Genomic DNA, 27595 nt, shown 5'->3' on the forward strand with positions numbered 1-27595 from the left:
CTGGCCCGCTAACATCCCGGATGTTTCTTTAAATCAATGCACTGATTTGCATTTACCTCGAGGCATGTAATAATAGAAACCCAAGCACTTCTGTAGCATATGCATATGCAGAAGCTGCATTTTGATTTCTTGGCATCTACAAAGAATGCTGCAAAAGCTTCCTTATTTAAGCTGCAACATCAAATAGAAATATGTTCTAATAGTATATTCTCTTGTCTCTGTTAAGGTAATAGTGGGAAATGTTTTTGTGTTTAATAGAATTCTTCATAATAACTGTGTGTTTAAAATACTCAAAATGACCACCAAATGACTCCTTTTAATGTGTAATAACTAACATTTTCTGTATCTGAGGAGGAAATACCCCCTCATAACCTCCCCGAGTAAGTGGATTAGTGGCAATATATCAGCGTATGTAATTCCAGTGCTTCTCTTTGCATTGTGCAGTCTTTTCAAATCATTTAGTGGGGTTGTGCCACATATCTTCAGCCAACTATGTTGAATAAACTTTATCGCCAAACAGTCACAGTGATTGTGGGTTTTTACAGATTTCGTCAACAAGGACTTTGTTTTTCGTCCTCCATCAGTAATCTTGCTGCTGTACCGGATGCTTCTATTCTCTTCCCAATGTTCCAGCATTCTGAAGCAGATGCAGCTGTTTGCCTATATAGTTACATGTCTACTTTTTGCTGCTGTACATCCCTTTCCCAGCTGGCTTTCATGTCATGTAAAGAAAAGTTCCATCTCAACAAAGAGAATAGACAATATTGCATTTGAGCATGTGCAAATAAAGAAAACAATTATTGTGAGGGGAAGTAAAAATGTTGCCTGAATTCCAACAGTTACAAAATAATTCTGAGTGAAGCAGGGAGTTGAGGAACCGTTGCAGATTTTCGCATAAGTTATAAAAAAAATCTTTAGTTAAGATCAAACCTCAACTGGTTTTTATCCATATTTTCAAAACTGTAGAAGTAAAATAACAAATGGTATATTCAAAAATCCTTATTTCAGTATAAATCAGAGCCCCTTCTGATTTTGTACATGTAGCTGTTATTGAGTAAAAAGACTGCTTCCAGTCAGTGGCTGTTGGCCTGTGGATGACTTAATTTGTACATGGATGGCTGATTCTCGTTTCCCATTCAATCATCACGAAGCTCAATTTAACCAAGTTGTGTATGGATAATTTTGCATCATATATACAACTAGGTGGTAAACTTGTGCAGATAATTTGGATTCTAACTGTATTTTGAAAATATCTGTCTGTAAACTTGTAGTTTGTAATACCGGTATGTTAGTTACATGCTATTTTGACATACTGCAAATGTGATGTTTAAAATTATCAATTGAGTTGCTTTATAACTTCAAATACCATATCAATCTGATTGATCTGGTCTTATGCACCTCGTCATTTAGGGATTCGCAAACCTGTATATTTGTGTGAGACAAATTTTATGTTACACTGGGTAGCATTTTATGTGGAGGTCAGAGTCTGAGGATGGGAAGCTGGATATGTGAAATTTTGAGATATCAGGTCACAGCATATTGAAGTTTCGAAACACAATGTAACAGTGACAGACCGACAATTTCCATTTTTTTAGCAATGCTCAATTGACTGTGCCTAGGCACAGTCCCTCTATCCACTAGGCATTTCTTTAACATTGACTACAATGTTTGTTTTGTAGGTTGAGAATGATCTATAATGCTGTGTGGTTGACAGTTGTTGCATTTCTGTGGGGTGCCACAAACCCTCTCATCAAACAAGGAAGTGCGGGAATTGATAAGATCCAGAAATCCAATGCAGTCTGGCAGTTTGTGGCAGAGATTATATTTCTTGCAACGAATTGGAAGGTAAGCCATGATGAACCTAGCCAATGCAATATTTACAAACCATGAACATGATAAAATGTTTCAATTCTTAAAATTATTGGTATTAATATTGATGCATGAACAGGTGTGATGCTACCCTTTACCAAATCACATAGTGAATCAGTACATGCAAGTATATACATTTATCATATTGTCAGTATTGAAGTGCATTGCTGTAAAATTTCTCAGCAGTTGCTTATACCATGAACTTGTTAAGAGACAGAGCATGACCAACTTTACTCAGTTATAGACTTTCCCCAAGTCTTTTGGCTTTCAAACAGCTAGAGTAAATCAAAGGAATGAAACTTCAGCAAACTGTTGAGCATTGCATTGATGGTGAAGTTAAAGTTATATCCCAACAATGCATTCTTATGTGTGAGTTATAACCACACACTTGGGGAGCAGGTAAAAACTGCGTACTCATGAGAAATACCAAGGGAGCGTTCAGTTTTTACGGCCTGGGGGGGGGGGGGGGCGGCAAAATCTTGTCGCCGGTGTTCAAAAAATATAGACCCCCCCTGCATTTTTTGTGAAAAAAGATGAGCCCCCCTTTTTTTGTCAGACGAAAAAAATTGATGACCCCCCATGAAAAATAACCAAAACCCATATGTCAAATTTACCCGCATGGTTTGGATTTGAACTCCGGTACGCGGCGCACTTTATTCGTGTAGCAGAGATGCCACTGCACAAACTTCTCAGCCACATCCATTGAATGTCTGTTAATTAGGACGACTGTAAGGCAATTTTTAACTTCATTTCCATAGACAACTCATGTCCATGGACATTGTATAAAGTAAACTTTATTGGAGTGGTTCGCCAAAGGCAGCCCTCCGGTTAAGAGGGTCATGGGCCATTACGTAAAGTCAACTTTATTCTAGTGGGCCATCAAAGGTGGCCCGCCGGTAAAGTGGTCGATCATGGCTATTGCATAAAGTAGACTTTACTGGACAGGGCCGCTGAAGGCGCGCGGCCATTACCATTATTCAGTGCGTGATCCCAGGGGTCCCTAAAAAATGTTTCTAATACAAGCCACGGCTTCAATTGGGAATTCTACAGTAAGATTGCCGTGGGTTATTACATAAAGTCAATTTATTTTAGTGGGCCGCCGCAGGCGGCCCGCCGGTAAAGAGGGTTGGATCATGGCCATTGCATGAAGTAAACCTAATTGGAGTGGGCCGCCAAAGGCGTCTGCCGTTAAGAGGGTCATGGGTAATACATAATCTATATTTATTGTAGTGGGCCGCCGAAGGCAGCCCGCCGGTAAAGAGGGTCGATCATGGCCATGGCATAAAGTGAACTTTATTGTTGGTATTATGTTTTTGAAAATGTGGTGACCCCCCCTTTCCTACCAGTGAAAAAGCGATGACCCCCCCTTTGCGGATTCCAAAATTACGATGACCCCCCCTGGAGTTTGCCGCCCCCCCCCCCCCGGCCGTAAAAACTGAACGGTCCCCAAGTGAGTAGCAGTTTATGGTGGCTTTAATAGTCGCGCCAGCGGCTTACTGACTACGCATGCGCTTATTCATAATATACTGTGCGAGTAACCGGAAGTGTACCCTTCTTTCGTGGGCGCCGCCATGTTTTTTTTTTTTGTACTCGTAAATAAACAAATACGAAACAAATTATCATTGTATAACATGCCATTTATAAAATATACCTCTTTTATTAGCCAGTAAATGTTATTATGCACCTTGTCGCTGATACAGAATATCGTTAATATAGATAAAGGGAGAAAACTGTCGTGCATATGAACGGTGGCATACGCAAAGAACGCTGGGATTGAATTTTAGAAAAGCGCCCCCAGTGTCAATAATTAAATTCAAAAATTGCCAGTTTTTAGACGGAACGCTGTAGTTTTCAGCTTGGAAGTGGAAGTTGGGTAGTGCGGTTACCATTGCAATGATAATGATTGCATGATACGTCCCTTGTTTAACGCAATAGGCTGTTATCAATGTAAAACTTGCCAATTTTTGTCCAAAATTTTTACACGTTACAGAAAATCTATAGGCCTACCTGCACTGCTGCAGGGTTTGACGCGGATGCGCTATTTTGCGGGTTGCGGGCTGCGGGCTGCGGGTTGCGGGCATAAAAAAATGCGTGATTTTCGGTATCATTTTCGCTAGTAGTTAGAATAAATGCTAAAATAGTATCTAGATGTATTTGTTTATGGAATAAAAGCCGTGAACTTCTTGAATAATGCCGTTATTCCAGCTTATATCTGGTAAAGCGCCACCAACGTCCGACATTCGCCGTTGCACAGCGCACTGCCGATCGAAGCTTTCGAAATGCATATGTATAGGATAAAGCCCGAGTACGAGGGCTCTTCTGGTATATAAAGTCCAACCCACGATAAAATGTCGAGGCCGCAGGCCGAGACATTTTATTGTAGGGTTGGACTTTATATACCAGAAGAGCCCGAGTACGAGGGTTTTATCCGACTTAAAAACTATCGCCCCTAACTGATATATTTTCGTTTCCAATGTGTTTACGTCAACCGTCCCCTTTTTCAATGTAACATGTTTAGGATATGAATTAAAAACTTTTATTTGAGAAATAGCCTTCCAATGTAATGGAACATCCTATAAATGCCCTAGGGCACAAATTATATAAATGCCCTAGGGCACAGCAGATTTTGTGTTGCAGCTGGTTTCCGCTGTGTTACCAAATTTGTATATTCAGTCTGCACGATGACCGGGCTTTTCCGGTACCATTGCATGACGGGTAATATAGGCAAGAATGGCGTCTTTCAGTGGCGTCATTGAAAGTAAACAAAAGCCAGCAATATCGCCAAAATAAAGACGCGGTTTTCTCATAAACTGAGATATATTTTCACTGTTTTTGAGATGGTAAGTGTCGGCTATAGGTCTGAAGAATATTGTCGACAAATTTTTTGGCAATATACATATTTTAAAATATAATTTCATCACTTTTCAATCGGATAGCTAAAATGACTTGATTTTGAACGAACTCAACTTTCAAAATTTGTAATTTTTGGTCTAAAGACACAATCGCAAAACTATGCCGATTAACGTACCCCATTGTCAATGTAAACGTAAAATAAAGTCATCTGGTTCACTACGCACGCGATCGTCGGCAGAAATGGAGCGAATACACGTGTGTGAATATACGGCAAAATATGAAAATTTTGTCAATTTTTGTGGCATAATCCTGCTGTTGAGGACGACGCTGCTTGAAAAAGGCTACAAGTGTCACTTTTAGCATAGCTTCCACAATACAGTAAACGGGTGCTAAAGTCCCGCCCGCTCGGCTGGTGACCTCACTGCACGCAGAAATGGAAGGTACATTTTCTATGGGGTTGACAGGACCTCTCTTTGAAACTTTGTAATTTTTGGTCTAAAAATCATGTAGACAATTTAGTATGAAAAGTAAGGCCTTTAGGTATTACTAATTGTTTAAAAATGATTAATCATTACTGTGGTTCATCAAAATGTGTTCTAAGCACTGTTAACTTTTGAGCGAAACAATGAAAAACCTAAAATTTTCAAGCCGATTATGTTCCACCTTAAGTACCGTCAGACTAATGCAAACCTCTCCAATCGGCAATGGTTTACTCCTGGCAACATACAACTTCATATTACTCATCGGGGGCTTGCCCCCTCGTCGGTAATTGCTCAGATTGACACGATTTTGAGTAACTTGCAGTGAAAACCATTGATTGACACATGTCAAATCCAAGTCGTAAGGGCGCGAAGCGCGGTACTAGCCAATCCCTTACCACTTTCTTGAATGCAGCTTAGCTGATTATTATTGCCCTCAAAGTATGACTCATCAGCTATGCCTTAATAAGGTAAAATAGGCGTAGATAATCAAGAAAACCCAGGCTAACGACGTGGCGGGAAAATCGCATATGTTGTAAACAAATGCTCATGAATAGTATCACATGACATCTCAAAGCTGCGCCTATTGGTTGAATGGCTAGACATAATGAGGTCATGCATAATGAGCTGTCGTGTATTACTCGCTTGTGCGTGCTCATTCCACCGGCGAGCCACTCGAAATGCACGAAACTTGCACAATACGGAATAACTCGTCGGCGTATGAGTACATTTTCTGTAGTAGAGGTTGCTAATTACAACTGCATTCAGAGGTAACTTTTGGTAGCCCGTATTTGTTGAAAAGATCCAGACAACTAAAATTTCTGTCGATCTCACAACTGGTCTACGTCTGCGATCGCAGGCAGTGTTGCAAGTGTTCGATCAAAGGGTCATACTGCTGCCCGTCACTGCCCGACAGGCAATTTACCTTCCAATGTGTGTAATTAGTCGATATCTCTGTACCACAGCCCATTACTCTCTGTAAAACCATGGAGGTAGCTACTACCTCCATGGTAAAACCAAACAAAATTAAAGCTGCAAGCAGCGTTGGCGGGGCCCAAGCGGATAACATGGCTGAAAAATCTTGCACTAATGATATTATGTGCAAAATTCGAGCTTGAAAAAGTGAGGTTTTGAACATCATCTAATACTTACTGTACGTTTCACTTGGAATTTAATATTTTACAGAAAATCCAATATGGCGGCCAAACCACGTGACCGATCAAAAGGCATTTCGCAAACTTGAAACACATTACACTTAAGATGTTATATGCAAAATTTCAGTCAAATCTGTGTTTGTTCGGGAGATGAAGATTTTCAAAGATTAAATCACGATTTTCTCAAAATTCAATATGGCGGCCAAACCACGTGACCGATCAAATGCCTTTCACAAACTTGAAAGAGATCACACTTAAGATGTTATATGTCAAATTTCAGTCGAATCGGTGTGTTGGTTATGGAGAAGAAGATTTTTAAAGATTAAATCACAATTTTCGCAAAATCCAATATGGTGGCCAAACCACGTGACCAATCAAAACGCCTTTCGCAAACTTGAAAGACATCTTACTTAAGATGTTACATGTCAAATTTCAGTTGAATCAATGTGTTGGTTCTGGAGAAGAAGATTTTTAAAGATTAAATCACGATTTTCGCAAAAATTCAATATGGCGGCCAAACCACGTGACCGATCAAAATGCATTTCGCAAACTTGAAAGAGATCACACTTAAGATGTTACATGTCAAATTTCAGTTGAATCGGTGTTTTGGTTCTTGAGAAGAAGATTTTTGAAGATTAAATCACGATTTTCTCAAAATCCAATATGGCGGCCAAACCACGTGACCGATCAAAACGCCTTTCGCAAACTTGAAAGAGATCACACTTAAGATGTTACATGTCAAATTTCAGTTGAATCGGTGTGTTGGTTCTGGAGAAGAAGATTTTTAAAGATTAAATCACGATTTTCGCAAAAATCCAATATGGCGGCCAGACCACGTGACCGATCAAAACGCCTTTCGCAAACTTGAAAGAGATCACACTTAAGATGTTACATGTCAAATTTCAGTCGAATCGGTGTGTTGGTTCTGGAGAAGAAGATTTTTAAAGATTAAATCACGATTTTCTCAAAATCCAATATGGCGGCCAAACCACGTGACCAATCAAAACGCCTTTCGCAAACTTGAAAGAGATCACACTTAAGATGTTACATGTCAAATTTCAGTTGAATCGGTGTGTTGGTTCTGGAGAAGAAGATTTTTAAAGATTAAATCACGATTTTCGCAAAAATCCAATATGGCGGCCAGACCACGTGACCGATCAAAACGCCTTTCGCAAACTTGAAAGAGATCACACTTAAGATGTTACATGTCAAATTTGAGTGGAATCGGTGTGTTGGTTCTGGAGAAGAAGATTTTTGAAGATTAAATCACGATTTTCTCAAAATCCAATATGGCGGCCAAACCACGTGACCAATCAAAACGCCTTTCGCAAACTTGAAAGAGATCACACTTAAGATGTTAAATGTGAAATTTCAGTCGAATCGGTGTTTTGGTTCTGGAGAAGAAGATTTTTAAAGATTAAATTGGTATTTTTCAAAAATCCAATATGGCGGCCAAGGTCATGTGACCGCATGCAATTTTATTTGCAAATTCTTAAGACCTTAGGCCATGCTTGCTATACAAAAAATTTCAAATCGACTAGACCCCTGGGTATTCTGGAGAAGCCATTTTTAGGTTTTTGGAAAATCCAATATGGCCGCCAGGTCGCGTGACCAATCGAAATTTGTATACCCAGGTGCACGAGATCTCATAGGTACCTATTAGCCCTGCAAGTTTCAGAAGTTTGCGGTAAGCGGTGTTTGAGTTCTAGGTCGACAAAAAAAGAGCGGAAGAAGAAGAAGAAGATTAAAGCTGCAAGCAGCGTTGGCGGGGCCCAAGCGGATAACATGGTTGAAAGATCTTGCACTAATGATATTATGTGCAAAATTCGATCTTGGAAAAGTATGATTTTGAACATCATCTCATAGTTACTGTACGTGTCAGTGGGAATTGCATGTTTTACGTAAAATCCAATATGGCGGCCAAATATGAAGGGTGTAGCACTTGTGGTTTGTGAATATTGACATATACTCATATTTAAGGGCAAAGGTCATCGAGGTCACGTGATATTTTGTCAAAAAAATGTAATGCTAAGTTATCCCTATATACCAAAAATCAGACCTCTGGCTCTATTGGCTGGCTCAGAATTAGATATGCGCATAATTAATGAGGTACAGGATGTGGTGTCATAAGGTCTCCCATCATACCAAATATGAAGGGTGTAGCACCTGTGGTTACTGAGTTATGGACATATACGTATATTCAAGGTCAAAGGTCATGAGGTCACGTGACATTTTGTCAAAAAAATTGTATTGCTAAGTTATCCCTATATACCAAAAATCAGACCTTTAGCTCTATTGACTGGCTGAGAATTAGATATGTGCATAATTAATGAGGTACAGGATGTGGTGTCATAAGGTCTCCCATCATACTAAATATGAAGGGTGTAGCACTTGTGGTTACTGAGTTATGGACATATACTCATATTTAAGGTCAAAGGTCATCGAGGTCACATGACATTTTGTCAAAAAAATTGTATTGCTAAGTTATCCCTATATACCAAAAATCAGACCTCTAGCTCTATTGGCTGGCTCAGAATTAGATATGCGCATAATTAATGAGGTACAAGATGTAGTGTCATAAGGTCTCCCATCATCCCAAATATGAAGGGTGTAGCACTTGTGGTTACTGAGTTATGGACATATACGTATATTCAAGGTCAAAGGTCATCGAGGTCACGTGATATTTTGTCAAAAAAATTGTATTGCTAAGTTATCCCTATATACCAAAAATCAGACCTCTAGCTCTATTGGCTGGCTCAGAATTAGATATGCGCATAATTAATGAGGTACAAGATGTAGTGTCATAAGGTCTCCCATCATACCAAATATGAAGGCTGTAGCACTTGTGGTTACTTAGTTATGGACATATATGTATGTTTGAGGTCAAAGGTCATGGAAGTCATGTGACATTTTATTAAAAAAATTGTTTTCCGTGGTTATCCCTATATACCAAAAATCAGACCTCTGGCTCTATTGGATTGCCCAGAATTAGATATGACTCTTACATAGGCCAGAATAAGCCATTGATATAGCTTAGCTGCAGAAGTATAGGGGAGGTCAAAGGTCATTGAAAAATCAGAAAAATAATACTTTAAAAATCTTCTTCTCAAAAACCGCCAGGTCAATTTCCTTGAAATTTCATATATAGCATCTAGGTAGTATTGCCTATAAAGTTTGCGAAAAGATTTTGGATCGGTCAAATTTTATGGAAATGGGACAGTAAAAAACATTTTCATTTCAAAATTGTAGCCAGGTCACATGACTAATTAAAAATTCAAGGGTCAGGTGCACGAGTACTACCCATCACCTGTTACCCCTGCAAGTTTGAGAAGTTTTGTTCAGCCGTTTGAGAGATCTAGGTGAGCAAAGAAATGGCAGAAGAAGAAGAAGAGGAAGTCAGTAGAACTTGAGCAATAACAATAGGGTCCCAGCCGGTCGGCTTGGGCCCCTAAATATAGAACTCTAGTAAAAGCAATAGGGCCCAAGCCGGTAGGCTTGGGCCCCTAATATAGCCCTAGCGGTCGATTTTCCAGCGAGTGTCAACGATCATCTGTGCAACGATGCAACGATGATCGTATCCAGTATCAACACTGCCCGTCAGGAAATTATATTGATGACAGCTTTGAGACAGGATTCAGTCATTGTGAGTAAAAACAGACGCATATAGTTTGTGTAGCTTTCTATAGATGTGGCAGTACTCTTTGGGGGCTGGTACACATCAGCAGGGGCTAAACAGCAGCTCTTTGGTGTTTAGACATCGAATCTTGACAGTACGGCATGCAGTCGACGGGTAGTTGGACCGGTCGGGAAGTTCATGTGATCGCTATATTTAGACCTTCAATCTAGGTTCGTTCCAGCAAAGCCATTTTTGTACCTATCTTTATTTCTTCTCTAGAAAGATAATTAGCTTTAAATTTGATCCGTAACTTTAAGAACCGTGTGAGTTTCTTGTTCTAATGTTTTGATGTTATAGCATCGACAGCGGTCAACTCTCGTCGAAGTGTCAACCATTTATGCGCAGGGTGGGAAATTTAACTGTCATAGAACACATGCATACTGAGGTTCTCAACGTCTTCAAATCATCAAGAAAATAGTTATTTTAATTTAATAAATTACAAATAATATCAAATTATTGTAAAATATCTTCATGTGATAACAAATATCAATTGTTATTTATACCTTAGTGATTGAACCCACCCATTAAAGAAAATGGTTTCTGACATGATGTCACACATGCCAATCACCCTACAATACCCAATCAAATCACTGGTACCGGCCACACCTCAAAAGCCGGGTTATCGTGCAGACTGATTAAAACGTACCAGATGTCTACAGAATATGACATGTTCACTTTTGATTGGACAGTACTTTACTACGGCGCTGTCATTCGTTTCTGGAATTTGGTGACCAAGGCTTTATGAGTAGATAAAACACCCTGAATTGAGCACTGTGATTGGTCAATCAACAGTAGATAGTTTTTAAATATAGTTTAAAAGTAAGTTCGGATCGTTGACAGCAGAGATGAACTGGGAGATGAACTTCAGTTCGTTGAAATTCGACACGCCTAATAATTTGTTACTTTTTCATAGAATGCCATGCCCTTCTCACACTTCAGATTAGTTCAACCGCCGATAAAAGCACAATTTTCAGAATCGTTTTCAATGCCGTTTAAAATTATTTTATTGTGGTGAACACGATAATAATCCTAGGAAACTTTTCATAGTCACGCTGGATCAAATGCATATGGAGCGACTATCATACTGCAGGTGCAAGTCATAGAATACGTTCATGATATTAGTAGATACACAATTATTGAGAGCTGCAGAACACAAACTCATCCAAAAATATTCGATTCCTGAAAATAAGTCAACGCACCGGCGTGTTTTTCCCGCTGAAATTCTCGCGTAAAATGTTAGCGGAATGTCGTTCTCTGCGGTCGCGACCTCGGTTGAACCGAAACGGCAAAGTAAGCTAAGTCCATTGTCGTACGTCTTTTTCTTTTTAAAGATTTCATGAAAAATACACGGCATTTAAATACACATCACTTCTACGCTTTTTGAAGTCAAATCTTTCCTTACACATTGCATTTAAGTAGGCATTGTTTAATTTTCTGTATGGCACTGTTGCCCTGGAACCGAATTGTGAATAGATGCATTACAAAGAATTTACTTCCTATGGCCTGATACTAGAAATGTAACAATTTTCATTCCGAGATAAGTGGCGACATTTCCGAGGCGCGAATTATTTTTGTCAGTCTGGTATTATTTCTCACTCACATCCATGGCAAGAAAGAAAAGTGATTTCAGATCCCAAATTATTTGTAATGGCCAGGCAGCTCGAAAGAAATAAATTGGTCCTCGGAATCGCCGCTTTTAGTAAGCAGATTTAGATTTTTTCAGAAACATGACGTATTTTCACCCACTTGGTTTGGTCTGTTATAGCTGTGATATCGCAGCGATACTTGTGGCGTATATCGAACGCGCTCGGGTCATTGGGGTCATCGCCACAGTCCCTGGGACCCGAGTGCGTTCGATATACGCCACAAGTACCGCTGCGATATCACAGCTAGGTCTGTTATAGCATCTTATGTTTATGTTTTCAACAGCTTTCAAATGTACAGTATTATGTTAAAATACACCATATAGTTGTGTTTCATTAATTTTAACCATCTTGACCTGATGTTGAAATATGGACTTGGCAGGAAAAGGGATACTGTACGATAGACCTGATCATGATTATTGATAATAGACACCTCTTATATACTAAATGCCATATTACATATATTAGAAAGCTAGCCATAATTTTAAAAACCCGCAGCCCGCAGCCCGCAACCCGCAACCCGCAGCCCGCACTTTAGCAGATACCGGTTTGACGTCGTGTACGTACGTGAACTGCTTTCATCAGAGGGAAACTGGGCATAGTTGTCATATATACGTTTATGAAGTAACAATTAATTACATTTTTCAATACAAATAACATTGCCAATCTTAACCCCTGGAGCGACACCAAGGGCTGAGCCCTATATAATGTTATGTAATGAAAGACATCAAATGAGGATATCCAGTATGATGACTCACTTTCTTTCTTTTCCTTTTGCTTTAATCTCTGTAGTACATTGTATGTACATTCAGCCAAGCACTGATATCTACTATGAGGAGAATTTAGTCTTGTATTCTATAAGTGTACCAATCCTTCTATACATTTTCCATCCACACCTTCAGTCACTTATTTAACCCTTTCAGTGGCAGTGCCAATGTGACTTTTGTTGCCCTTACAGAACATAATGCCAACAATGTTTTTGTCCAAATCATGACAGTTAAGATTATTCCAAAAGGTTTGGTCAAAAACTGCAGCCAATAAAATCTTGTGCCCCTTTGGTAGAATACCATGTGAAATATTAAAAAATTAAGGAAAAATTCATTAAAATTGATGAATGTTGCACTAAAATATTGGCGGGAAAATTACAGCACCCGAAGGTTTGAGATGGCAATCATTCTATTAAGTGATCCATTAAAAATGGTGGTCATTTTCCATATGAAAGAATGTGGATCGGAATGACTGTCAGCTGGTAGTTAGGGACGGACCATTAGATCTTGGGAGGGGGGGTGGTCAAAAACAGAAAAAAAAATTTCAGAGCAGAAAGTTAGGAAAAAAAAATCTTCAAACTAGTTTGCAAAATAAAAAAAAAAATAAATAAGAAGACAAAGGCGTAAAAAAAAATCTGCAAAAGTCTTTAAAATTTTGAATTTTTTTTAGATTTTACCGACAGAAAGCAACTTTCTGTATTTTTTAGTACATCCTCCAGGCACATTTCTAATTTTAATTTATACATTTAGAGTGACTGTATCCCTTATACTGGAAGTTGTGATTATCTTATCTTTTCAGGACTTTTGTATTCTGATCACTTGAAAATTATGAAATTATAGAGCCTGTTTTCTACTTGTTTCCTGCGTACAAGCAAGCAGGTACATAGGTAAAACATTGAAACTATTGTATGGTTGTCAAGACAGAAAGTTGTATTTGCCTATTAAGATCAAGGTAAACAGATGCAGGCCACATCAGTTTCATTTTTTCACAGCATTTTATTGCAATGATGAATGCAAGAATGGGTGAACAAGTAGAAACACGTCAATAATGATAAAACAACATATCAAGTCATTATGTATTATTTTGCTTTTAAAAAGGCATTTTCAATTCTTTTTTCTCAAAAACAGCCTCAAAAACAACAGCAACACATGTTTTAACATTCAACAATACACTACGTAGAATGCCATCTATCCAACAAATCCCAACACAAAAACACACAAAAGGGTTGAACTTTGAAAGTTTCTCGATAGCAAATACTGAATAAATCTGCATGAATAATCGTTTTTGTGTAGCAAATTTCAAGGAAATTGGACAAGCCCTTTCAGAGAATACAGATTTTTTGACCATGAATGGAATAAATTGCCCTAACCAAATATTGAAATTTCAACACATCTATACACATCCAATCGATTTGGACATGCTGCTACAAAGAAATAGATGTTTTGATCAAAAAAGGGCAACAATTGCTCTAAAAACACAAATATGCAAATCTAACTATATTATTTAGCTTATTTTAGCTTCTCAGCTTGTCAAAATCAATTGTAAATCATGAGATATGCATGATGTTTGGTGGGGTGAATGTAGGCATTTCACCACGCAGTAGAAAGGGAAGCCAGGAAACCAAAATAGTCAATTTTCAAAACTATAGGAAGCTACTGAGGAGCAAGAAGACCATGTTTCAGAGGAAGATGTGTAATCCGAAAAAAATGCTCCCAAAGTGCCACCAAATAACACCATTTTATCTCTATTTTTCAAAAGCTCCAACAGCAGGAGGGGGACACCCCCCTCCTGACCTCCCCCCGCAAAAATACTCCCCAAGTGCCACCAAATAACACCATTTTAATCTCTATTTTTCAAAAGCTCCAACAGCAGGAGGGGGACACCCCCTCCTGACCTCCCCCCGCAAAAATACTCCCCAAGTGCCACCAAATAACCCCATTTTAATCTCTATTTTTCAAAAGCTCCAACAGCAGCAGGGGGACACCCCTCTCCTGACCCCCCCCCCCCTGACCGCTTGCGTGGCCGCTTGTGGTGCTTGGCACCACATCTTTGCCCTCTTTATCTTCAGACAGCGACGAACTAAAAAAAAATTATAAATCTGAAAATTTACTCTGAAAAAAAAAATTTGCACAGCTAATCTCAATTGGAAAAAAAAATTTCAGAAATTTACGATAGTAAAAAAAAAATTTTCACAATTTCATTGTGACCACCCCCCTCCCAAGGTCTAATGGTCCATCCCTTAGTGAAAGTTTTACCCACAAAATGGGATAGTTACAAACAGCCAATCAGTTACATGTACACAATAGTCTTGGTTTCTGACTCAAGTTGGCGTAAATAATTTAAATCTACCAATCAGGTATGACCTTTTTAAGAACCTCATATCAGTAGATACAAATTTACAAAATTTGAAATGAAAGTAGCATTCATGACGCCTCAGTCTGCTGTGACCTCATTAAATACACTACAAAAGGTCACCCAGGTCACAGAACACTGACTAGGATAGAATTGCACAGTCTACTTCAGTTCCTGTATAAATACAAATTACTGAAGATCAACTGACATGCACATGTACATGTCTGTAGTTATTCAATCTGATTCCCCTAATTTTCTGACTTTGCCCTGGAATGCCTGTGAACATTTGAGGCTCCTTTTCTGCGCTCTATATGCAATATAATTTCAGAATTCCAATTGTTTCACCCAGCATGTATTTACATTTTCTTCCATTCTCTCATTTTTGTTGTTGTTCCATTTTTTTCAACAGTCGAAACCTATATTGGAATGGTGTTCATTGTGACTGGTGTGTCTCTCTGTGTTATGGACAAGGCCTTCACTGGAAAATCATGACCTGATGACATACATGTACTGTATTTAACCCTGTAACGCCCAGTGTGGAAAAATAAGGCCTGCCTATTGTCCCTATTCTGAGTCCCATAGCGGAATCAAACGGCACAGCGCCACCATAAGTCCAAATTCCAATGCGGAATAAAAAGGCCCTTCTGTGTACGTCAATCAAAACACTAATTACACATTTCCGAAAAGCTATTGGGTGTTTCACTTTTCAAGGCGGGAAAATTCAGTTACTGAGCAACATGACCACAGTGATAAGATTTATGGGCATAATGATTTACGACAGGGAAGCTTTTTCGCGGGCGATATAGCGTCCATTTGTAAACTATTAGCATCTGAGACGTCTGCATGTCTGGTGGCCTGAAGTCTGGAACTATAAACTTTGTGACTCATTTCTATAACAGTACTTTTACAAATAATGTGGAATTTGATTGAGTGTCCGGTTTGCCTTGTCGAGCTCGACAAGTCTATATGTTGCTTATCAATAGAAAAGTTAACATTTGCATAAAATTGAGTCTTTAGTGTTAGATTACAGCGCGCAGTGAACGTTTCCCCATACACTGTCTTGTCAACAATCAACACAGTCGTTTCTGCATACCACTTACAATAAACTTTACACTGCACTACATACACATCACGGAAGTTTTCTTTAAGGTGTTTATTTTAATTTTGGAACGTTAAGAAGAAACACGTAAATTCTTTTCAAAATAAACTTTTCTCCTCTCGATATCAGTAATCACTATGCTAAAGGGACCGTTGTCGTCTGTAGCAGGTCCAGCGCAGTCTACTCTATCAATAAGTATGACACAATACAACAATATTATCAACCAGAAAATTCTTAACACCTCCTGCATGAACCTTTTTCCGCTTTCTCTTTTGTCAGTTAAATGAAACTTTCTTACTGGACACTTCTCTCGAATACATGACACAGCTACAAAATAGACCAGAAGAAAAGTGTCGATTTTACACATGCAAGTGCAATTCTCAACCAACACTGTACATGTTGTGCCATTAAATAACACACCCAGTGTTTCTAAAATAGTTCGCGGTATTTTGGCACGTAATTTCCCGGACGGCATCATACACGGCAACGGTTTGTAAGTTAGCATGGAGGAGACTGCAATATCTCTCTACTTTCAAATTTTCTTCACCTTGCTGAAGCAGTGTTCAATGAACGCGCCCAGAGTCAGTCTGGTTGATGTTGAGGACTTTCCTCGAGATATAGATCCGACACTCGAAATTATGTCAGTGAGTTTCGTCAGAGTTGTATTTCCCGAATCAAAGTACATGTAAATACCTGAAAGAAACCTTGATGATGAGTAGTGCAGTGTCAAGCTTATTGTGAGTGGCATGCTGAAACGACTGTCGAGATTGTAGACAAGTCAGTGTATGGAAACGCGCTGTAATCCAACACCAATGTTTACTTTTCTAACGATATGCAACAAGCAGACTCGTCGCGCTCTGCAAGGCAAACCGGATACTCGATCGCATTCCACTGTGGAGGTCAGGGTCTGAGAATGGAAAACAGGATATGTGAAATCTTGAGATACCAGATCTCAGAATATTGAAGTTTCAAAGTTCAGTTTAACAGTGACAGACTGTTTTTTCTTTGTCTCATAACATCTTCATGTCATTAGCAACAGCTGCTAAAGACTGTCTTGCATGCAATTGCAAAACCAACTTTATATTACTGAGTTATAGACTTTCCCTAAATCTGTGGGCTCTCAAATATCATAACAGAGTAGAATGAAGGAACGAAACTTCAGAAGACGTTGTGTTGACGGTGAGCTTAATGCTATCGCCAAACATTTGGGGAGCAAGTGAATAACTACAGCGTAAGCCTGAAAATACCAAGCGACTGGCCAGTCTATTTTGGTTGTAGTATATAATGAAAGATATCAAAGGAAGATAGCCAGTGTGATGACTCACTTTCTTTCTTTCTTTTTCTTTGTATGCTTTTAATCTCCGTAGTACATTGTACCGTTTCTCATCAACCAGAGTGGTTCACTAGTTTATTACCTGACTCTGGCATCTGCAGGTTGGTGGAAATTATTTACATTTACTATAGTACTGGTACATACTGAACATATTTTGCTGGTGTAATGGATGTCATCAATTAAAAAGACAACAAAAGACGTTACACAGTATGTTGAAGATTGACAACTTCCCTTTGTAATGATTTAGCTGACGATGAAATCTCCAAGTCTTCATAAAACTGTTTGCGCTATTTGACCTGTCCAGTGATCCCTTGGTTGCAAACGTAAATGTCAAATGACACCACTCAAAATGATGGATTAAAGTTGCCATGGACACTCAAGAATCAATGTTTAACCTTTCGATGTGCTGTAATTTTTCCCGCCAAAATTTTAGTGCAACAATGTTACCAATTTGGTATGAATTTTTCTGCAATTTTTGATAATTTTTGAAAATTTTTATGACTGATAATTACCTCAAGTTTAATGAAAATAGCAAAAGTAGGAATGAGTTTCAAAAAATGATTTTAGTGATTCTATATGGTACCGGAAGGAAATTTAGCATTTGATAGAACACGTATATCTAGCATGTAAACAAATATGAATATTAACTGTACGCGTAACTGAACATTTCAGGAAAGCAAGTTACGTCTTTCCACAGGTAAAACAATTAAGACTACAGGCGCCAAAGTGAAATTTTTGGTACAGTACAGGAATATCTAAAAATTTGAAAAGATGCATGAGTTTAGCTAGTTTTGTGATTAAACAATCTGTACCATGACCACGTCTATATTAGTGTGAAAAAGTGTTTATTGAATCCCCACCTAAAACTCTTACTGTACCGGTAGTGAGAATTAGCCGTATTACCTACAATGCATTGCAATATTACGTTGTTTGTTCACTTAGCACAAGACAGATTCTGTTGTATTGCCAGTGTTAAAGATATCAAGACAGCATGTATGTTTTCAATGTCTAATGTTTGGCTACAGTAGTTAATTCTTTTTTCCAGCTTTCTTCCTATAATCAACTTGCCTTGGTCATTTGAAGGTATAAGCTGGCAGTTGCAGTCTCCAGCAATCTGATATTTCCCACTGTTTAATTGTCTGCGAACTTTCAGAGTATACCGGTAGTGAGCTTCAAGCTGTGTATTTAGAGAATTTTCCAGTAAATAATGAGAATCTTGCTCAGTGAAAACACTTGCGCTATTGTCATCACAGTTTAAACACTGACAAGATACTAACCTTGAAATTTACCCAACATTCTAAAGGATAAGATTAAAGGGAAAATTGGCTCATTTTTCCCTTTCTTTCCAATGTCTTTGTATGTATGTCCCCATGTCCTATTGAATTGGACAAACCAAAGTATGTTGTTGAAAGGGGTAAACCTTCAGAAAATATAAAATGTAATCTAAACTTTACTTTGTGAATGTAAATTTGTCCCTCAAACTTTTTTGATATGCATTACACTGAATTGGTTTTTCATTGAAAATATAACATTGGCATTTAGACGTTGTAAAGTCAGTGTTAAGGAGCAAACTTAAATGCTAACAAACTCTGGTAGTCTGTCCATTCTAATAAGTTCACCAAATTGTCAAATAAACGTTTGTGAATAAAACACTACATGACATTTATTTTCTCTTTTGATTTCCTTCTAAACAGACTTGTCACTTGCTGTGCCTGTAACAAATTCCCTGACATTTATTTTCACTACATTGACTGGAAAATTACTGGGAGAAAATATTGGTAACAAAGGTAGGTAATACATGTAGTGTACCTTGCATACTGTGAAATGTCGTTTTGCCTAGCATTTTACTTTTTGGCATATTTAATAGGTCTGTTGATTTGCTCATTTAGGATGTCACTGATTTAAACTTTTCCCTATATTTACTTTGGTTAGGATATCTTGAGCTAAAGTAAAAATCCTCAATGCTGATTGCAATGAAAGCAAGATCACTCTCAAAAGGGAATAAAATTTTTTCAAGATTTTTCATGGAAGTAAAAATAACATAACATAAAGAAGTCATGAGTTTCGCCCTGTGAAGAGCCAGTGGATAGTATCATTTTTTTTTTTAATTTTTATTTACTTTGAAAGATAAAAACGCACAAAACGACAACAAAACAGTACATAACACAGAAATCACAGGTGTACGAGGTAAAGAAGCTTACATTACTAGGGGCACAAACATACCCCATTTCATATTAAATTTCGTTTCACTTAAGGTAGTGACTCAGTTTCGTTGACACATATTTTCAATCAAAAGTTTCACATAGAAAACAGGGTCTCACACCCAACATGTGGTACATTTTCTAATAGGTCTATATTTGAAGAAGGTAAAAATTTTGTTTAGTTGTCAAAACATGCATTGGTATGTTTGCTTAAGTCAAAAACATGTGATTTTGAATTTTTTCACTTAAAAGAGTATAAGTAAGAATTGGCAGCACCCCTAAGTGATCTGTTAACGGCACTAGACAGCTGGATATACAGGGGGAAAAACCGTGTTTTGGATTTTTGAAATTCGCTTTTGTTTCTGCACAGTGAGCCTTGGAAGTGTGAACTGTCGGATTTTCGCATAAATTATCGGCTTTTGTTCACGTTTGTCAAGTTATCGCCACTTCAGGGGGGGTTATCAAAAATCTAAGACACGTTTTTCAGGTCTATTCATGAAGTGTTAGCATGCGAAGAATCGGGGAAATCCGCCCACGCGTCGCCGACTTACACTCATTTGAAAGTGCGTATACATAGCAAAAATCGGAACTGAGAAAATCGACGATTTGTGTAAACGTCCCATTTTTCACACAAAATCGCCGAAAAAAGTCGGATTTTTGTGCGTTTCAAAAAAAATCATTCGATCTGGGTCTAGGTTAAATATTGGGCATCAGGTTAGAGAATTTCTGACAAGTCCTAAACATTAGTTCGCCTAAAAATGATGAAAATTGTGTGTAGAAACGTGAGGCTGGTCATCGTAAGCGGTGGGTACTATTTACACGATAAACACTAGAAAGATAATTCAGGGCATAATCTGTTTGTCAAATACGTATCTAGCTTATAATTATATTAACTGTACACTGTTTGGTAACGGTTAGAGTCTGGTTGCAAGACAAGAAAAGTTTAAAAAAATCATACAGCCGGACTGGTTTACAGGTCTGCGTTCTGCCGACGACGCGCGCTCGCTTTCTCGCAAGCTTCCGGTCTCACAGCCCGTAATTTATGCACGTACCAAGTGTGAAATGGTTGCCTAGTTCATTTTAGTGCCGATTTTTGTGCCCATAGTACAAGGCGTCACTTGCTTGCTTTCGGAGATGAGACGACCAACTCTCGATGCTCAAAAAAATTCTGTAGTTGAGAAGTTCAAGGAATACGGGCAAGTCGCACTTGTTTACGTAGTTTTCACATGTGATCTGCTGCAGTCTTTTTGCTCACCATCAGGAATGATACCGGGTTTTTCGTGGGCTATTTCGCTTTCGACTGTGACATGTACTATTATGGTCCCGGGTATGAAACCAAAATCAACTTCAGTTACACGTAAAAGCGATTCTTCATGACATAAAATAAACGACTGAGGCGATACTCGACAGATTCACTGATTGTAAAATTGAAACGGCGACGTATCGCCTCACCCAGCGACACTCTCTTGACCACAGATAGAAACAGACCGGCACCGATCGTGAAGGGCATCGTGAAGCGACGTTTTCGCGTAAGTTGCTGTGCTCTAAACCGACATAACAGTGTCGGATTGACAATTTAAATACTAAGTCCAAAAGATGGGCTGCTGTTTTAGAACGATATTTTCCAGTGAAGATTAAATAGAGTCTCGTGGGGCGGCAGTGTAATCTACAGTGCTGTACGTTCGCGTGTGTATGGAGTCCGGGTATGGAACTATAGCTCGCGATTGTGCAATACCTTAGTCCAAGCTTAGCCATGAAGCTTGGCGGCGAAGCCCAGAAAAATGGTGAGCCCAAGGTTAGCTGAAGCTTATCCTTGCACACCTTTGTTGAAGCTTAGGGCAAACTAACCTTTATACAAGCTTCCAAATATTGTTCTGAGCTTGGGCAGTAAACCTTGGGCCGAACTTTACGGATAAGCTTTTTATCGTCCTCGTTTCCACTATAGCATTTGGGTCCCTTGACCCATCCAGCATTTGACCTCAGCATTTTTGCTTACTTTAGGGAGCCGATTTTGCTGCCGAGTCTTGGCAAATTATTGATTTGAAAGTTATGACCCGCTTTTAAGTATAAAATATAGACCAGTAAGCGGGTTTTGGATACAATAAACACGAACGCGTTAAAATTTTGCGTTGAGACCGACATCTCGACAGGAACACCTCTTATCATCATGGTCCCTCTTTGTCTGCACAGCTGAAGAGTGCTGCTTGATCGACTGCATCACGACTTTTATGAATGAACCGCTATATGACAAGTTTCTTGTTGACAAGGTTTAATACCGATGTACTGAATTATATCGAGTATAGCCATAAATGAGCCACGAAAATCCGGCTACACTTCTGAAAATACACGACAGCGAAGAGATGCACACACCACACTTTACGATTCATAGCGACTCAGAAAGTTCGTGATCCTGTTCCTTGTAAGTTTTTGACACAAATCATATTTCTAGTAAAGATACTCCCAAGAAAGACAAAACTTAAATGTAGGTCGTTTAAACAAGTTTAGTCATCATATTTAGGTAAGCCAGTGACAAAAATATACGAGCAGACGATGTATATTTGAAATGATTTATTCGTATATTGACAAAATGTATACACAGTATACAAGTTACGAAGAAGTACTGCACTCACTTCAAGTATTCCTAATCCGCTCACAAATTCCTTTCTAAGATGGTAAATTCAGCATATTGGGCGTGTAAGGAAGGGCATGGATCATTCTTGAAGATGAACTGACTGGCACAAGTAATATTAAATGTACATCCGCGTTGCACTCGTACATGCGGCCGTACAGATTTCTGTAGGTTTTCCTCCGGGAGCTGCGCGAGGTCGATTTTGACCGGATTTTTGGTGGGCCTCGTAACTTTCATGAAGGGCTGTGAGTATTTTTCAGAGCTGAAAAATTTCTCACTTTACACACTCCAGCCTATGTTTCACATTTAATGCGGTACTTCACATAAATATAAACATCCTTCAAATTATGGAAACCCGAATTGACATCTTTATAATTAAATTGTTTAATTTGAAATTTTACCACAACCACCCAGTGAAGTGAAATATCCCAAAAGCGGAATAATATCAACAAGTGAAACGGTTGCCATCACTCCTTCGCAAACAACTTACTATATGAGTACAGCGCGAATAATGAATAAACAAGGCCTATTTCTGTCGATTTCCTCGCCAGGGAAATGGTAATAATATGTATGCATGTATGATAAAGGGGTTATTACATATAATGCGTCTGCATTTTGGGTACAACAGTCTAATTTTTACATCCATGCTCGAATACAACGCGATATCGACCAAACTGCGTGTCTGCCTTTTCCGGTCATACGTAACAGCTCCGTTGTTTGTCCTTAGGTGAAGGTTAAAATGCCAAGCTTCACTGAAGCTTAATCCCAGGTACGCTTGATTTAAGATTTGGCAATAACCCTGTTCCAAGCTTTGGACAAAATCCTTATCTCAAGATTTGCAAACAAGATTGGATTAATCTTTATCGACATCAAGCTTGGCCGAAGAGCATTGGCAAACCTTCACCCAAGCTCAGAGTACCGCCAAGCTTGTAAGTTGTAGTAGTAGCAGGAGGATAATCGCGTGCTCAACATGATCACGCGTGCAACCATGTTACCATAGTACCAACAAATGTTTCAATGGCAGTTGTGGTATGAGCTAAGTTCAGAAAGTTTCAAATCGGTCCCAACGCTCGCGTCCATCAGCTTTCCATTTTGCTTCTTTGGCCCCCGTTTACGTTTTCTACACCGCTAGCTGCCATGTTGGAATAGCGTCTTTATGAAGACGTGCGCGCATGCGCAACATAGTGCGTAAAATTTACATAATCTCCTTCAAGGTATAACGATAACGCTGACAGTAATCCGGACCGTTAAAACAAAAAGAAAATAATAACTCGCGCAGTGGTTAGAAGGCCGTGTTTTCACTAAAATTTCAGACCTTTTTTAGTATAATGTTGCCTCACAGTTTTCTCTAATAGAAAAATCATATTTCAAGGGTTCAGAAGATGAAACAATCACAAAATTGCTAAAATTGACCAACAAACCTGAGTCACTACCTTAAAACTTTCTGTTCAATGGCCATTATTTCTTTTACTTTCTGAGTGAAGGGTATTAAAGATGGTGTAATTTTTGTATATCTGCTTGCATACAATAGATATTTCCCAATAAGTATGATATGATTCAGTACATTAGAATCATTTGGAGAACCTAATATAATGGTCTTACATGAAAATGACACACTTACATAGACCTTCAAAAAATTTTCTATAGCTTTCCACAACTTTTGTGCAATTTCACAATGCCAAAAAGATGCTCTACAGTTTCAATCTGGCCACAATGTTCACAAGTATTATCAGTTCTTACTTTATTTTTGAAAAGGAAGAGATTTGTTGCTATGATACCATGAAGAACCTTAAACTGGAAAACTCTAAGCTTTTCCTCTCCTTGGTAACTTAATTTGTAAGGAAGATGCCAAATTTGCTTCAAGTTTACTTCTGTATCATGTATGTATTTACAAATATTTTCTAATCCAGTCATATTGTCTTCAGTGTCAAAAGGAAAAACGATTGCATATTATGTGTCTGTTTCCACTTAAAAAGTATGACAGTCAATGCATTGTATAACTTTGGCCTATTTTAGAATGCCAACTTCCGACGCCGGACTACATGTACTATTAGGCAAAATGCATAATATATATTCAGAGTATTTACGTATATAGACTTATGTGGAATACCATGTTAGTGATATACATGTATGTAGTGTATATTTTGTATATAGAACATATCAATACGTTGATGCAGAGCAAGAGCATACATAAATCAGATCTTTGTGGACCAAGTGTAAACAGTACTTGTGCATTAGTTCGTATACTTATGTGTATACTTAACATATTTGACAAATGTTCAAAATGTGTCTGTGTCTGTATATTGTCATATACATGTCAGTATGCCTTGTTGAGACTGACTGAAATACCTCTGCATGATTTAGATATATGATATCATAACTTTGTTACATGACTAAGAATTGTGCGCTAAGGCCTAACTGTAGTACAATTAAAGATTATCTGATAGGTATGAGATGAGAGGTATATATTGTACCGGTATGTACATTCAGCCAAGCACTGATATCTACTTTGAGGAGAATTTAGTCTGGAATTCTTTTGGTGTGACAATCTTTCTATACATTTTCCACCCACACCTTCAGTCACTTAATTTAACCCTTAGAGTGTCAATGTCAATTAGTTTGTTTGCCTTATCAGATTATAATGCCAACATTTTTTGCAAATCTGGCCAATTGAGGTCAGATTTTCCGGAGAGTTTTGGTCAAAAACTCCAGGCAATGAAAAGTTGTGTTCATTAAGTTAAATACTATAAAAAAATTACAGAAATATTCATTAAAATTGGTGAAATGTTGCACTGAAATTTTGGTGGGAAAATTTACAGCGCTGAAAAGGTTAAGATGGCAGCCATTCTAAGTGACCCCGTAAGCAAATGGACAATGTGTAGTGTGTCTGAACATTGTACCTGCAACTTATTTATTGTCATTATTCAGTCATTTACAAACAGCCAATCAGCTACATGTACACAATAGACTTGGTTTCTGATTCAAGTTGGTGTAATAATGATATAACCCTGCTAAAAGTGACCAAATATCAGTAGATACACATTTACAAAATGTGAAATGAAGGTTGCATTCATGATGCCTCAGGCTGCTGTGACATGTACGAAAGGTCAGCCAGGTCACAGAACACTGAATAGATTTATTGCACGGTCTGCTTCATTTCCTGTATAAATTTGAAGGCGCAGGGGCTGCAATTTTCTTGATTTATATTTACATTAAATTGGTTCATAGAAATGTTCTTACTCAGAGATGTTTACTCAAGTATAATTATTGACTGAGTGGGACTGCATTGGGAGGTTTCAGTAAGACAAACAATTAATGGGTGCCACACCTAAATATGGCTGCCTCCATACATCTACATGACATGATAAACAACGTAAATGTGCATGTACACTTTTGAATCTTTACAAATACAACATGATACAACCCACTGAAAGGACGGGAAAGGGTTTCACTCCACTTTGACAAAAGATTCTCTGTTTTTCACATAACATGGTAAGATTTTAATAATGAACAAAAATGAATAAAAATCTGTGAAAATCTGTTCAATTTCTTGACTATTCTGCCACAAGCAAACGTTGTTGAGGCATAGTGAATGACTGTCGCTCAATTGCAGATTGCAATGAATATCTGAGGAAATTGGACAAAACTTAAGGTTGGACAAATTTTGAAGAGTTGCAGCTAACTTGCCTTTAAGTGACTGAAAGCTCAACTTTATACAACGGTGTCTGTAGTCATTCAATCTAATTCCAGTAATTTTATGACTTTGCCCTGAAATGCCAGTGAATATTTGAGGCTTCTTTCCTTCACTCTATATGCAATATAATTTCAGAATTTCACACAGCAAGTATTTTACATTTTCCCCAATTCTCTCATCTTTTGTCATTCCAATTTTTTCAACAGAAACCTATATTGGAATGGTGTTTGTTGTGGCTGATGTGTCTCTTGGTATTATGGACAGGGCTTTCACTACAAAATCATGACCTTATGACATACCTGTATTTAGGTGATCATGGATGTGTGATGAAATATGGTGTCAGATATGTATCGTAATCATGTATAAAATAATAGACAATGAAAAACAAACTGGCCTAGAAAAAACAACAGCAACACTTGTTCACACTTTTTTACATCAACCTTATACTAGTATTCTACCTTACACACTGAGACATTGTGAGTTGCCAGTTACTTTGATATTGTGATCAAAGAGTCAATAGCTGTTATTTTGGTTATTTCATCATTGTTTTTGTTTCAAATGTCAAATTTCTTGTTCAGTTCCTGTAAACATGCAGAGATACACAGTATTCAGCTTGCCAAATCAGCCTGTACATGTGTAAACAACATCATTGTTGGCAAGCGAATTCTGGTCAAAACAGGTCTATTAACCCTTTTCCTGCCAAGTCCATATTTCACCATCAGGTCAAGGTGGTTAAAATTAATGAAACACAATATATTCCATATGGTGTATTTTACATGATACTGTACATTTGAAGGCTGTTGAAAACATAAATACTGTAAACTTGATTTTTTTGGACAAAAGATGCTATAACAGACCAAGCCAAGTGGGTGAAAATACGTCGTAATGTTTTGGCTCAATACCACTTTTTACTGACTTGGCTGATGGGGAAGTGATACTGTCTGGCAGGAAAAGGGTTAAAAAGAGGTCAAAGATCATGTCAGTAGGTCATTCTCTTGTGAAATTTCTTAGATTTGTTGGTCTATGTTCAATGAGGTCATAATGAGGTCACATACATACTGTTCAGTGTTTGTGTCCACAGCTCATAAAGTTCAAATAGTCTGGAGTTGACAGCACTTTATTACTGCTTTGACAAAGCCCTGCCATAACATAAATTATACTTTATAGATAAGACCCCTACCTAACCTTATCTATGATTAAAGTCAATGAGATACTGATCTACCAATTTTAATCAGTTTCAGAATTGATGCAACTGCTAATTTTTTGTAATCTTTTTTTCAATTTTTTATGTTTAGTGATAGCCTTTCAGACTAATAATTTACTGTATGATTTGCCAATGAATATACCAGTACAACCGGTTGACTTTGTCGAAAGAATTCAATTTTTGAATAAATTTGTGTGAAATAAGTCATGACATGCTTCTATCGTTATTTAATTACAGAGAATACAACAGTATTAGGACACCAAAAATCTTATTTAACAAGGGCCATACTCAAAAAGCAATTGGGAAATTCCGAACAGCCAACGACCTGGGGACAGATAGTGGTACTCTCAAATTCTTTTCTGATCTACCACTCGTGGGGCTAATATTAAATCTCTTGGAGAAAGAAAAAGCGTTTACTAGCATAGTTTTTCGAAAATCCAAACTTTTATTTTCCCCACATAGAGTTCACACAGGAATGGCGGCCATTGTGGAATTTCAATATCGCCAAATGTACGGTAATTTGTTTCATTAGTTCCAAACTTTGCCCAGTGACCCCTAATTTTTATTGTTGATTTGGTAAAAGAATGGTTGAACGTTTCATTCAGGAAAGTTTTGGCAAAAGTTTAAGTCTGGTCTTTCAC

General features: G+C 38.1%; 2 protein-coding genes across 3 annotated transcripts in view; both read left to right on the forward strand.

Moving 5' to 3' along the window:
• Positions 1 to 27595, forward strand: part of LOC139133344 (NLR family CARD domain-containing protein 4-like) — a 543607-nt gene that overhangs the window by 189607 nt on the left and 326405 nt on the right. The window lies entirely within an intron of this gene.
• LOC139133352 (transmembrane protein 234 homolog) lies at positions 1683 to 27161 on the forward strand. Its single transcript, XM_070699902.1, has 4 exons — positions 1683 to 1845; positions 17261 to 17327; positions 18921 to 19013; positions 25957 to 27161. Exons 1-4 carry the CDS (start codon positions 1687 to 1689, stop codon positions 26034 to 26036), a joined length of 399 nt encoding a protein of 132 aa, XP_070556003.1. The 5' UTR covers positions 1683 to 1686; the 3' UTR covers positions 26037 to 27161.

This window comes from Ptychodera flava, chromosome 5, assembly GCF_041260155.1.
Source record: "Ptychodera flava strain L36383 chromosome 5, AS_Pfla_20210202, whole genome shotgun sequence".
Lineage (NCBI taxonomy): Eukaryota > Metazoa > Hemichordata > Enteropneusta > Ptychoderidae > Ptychodera > Ptychodera flava.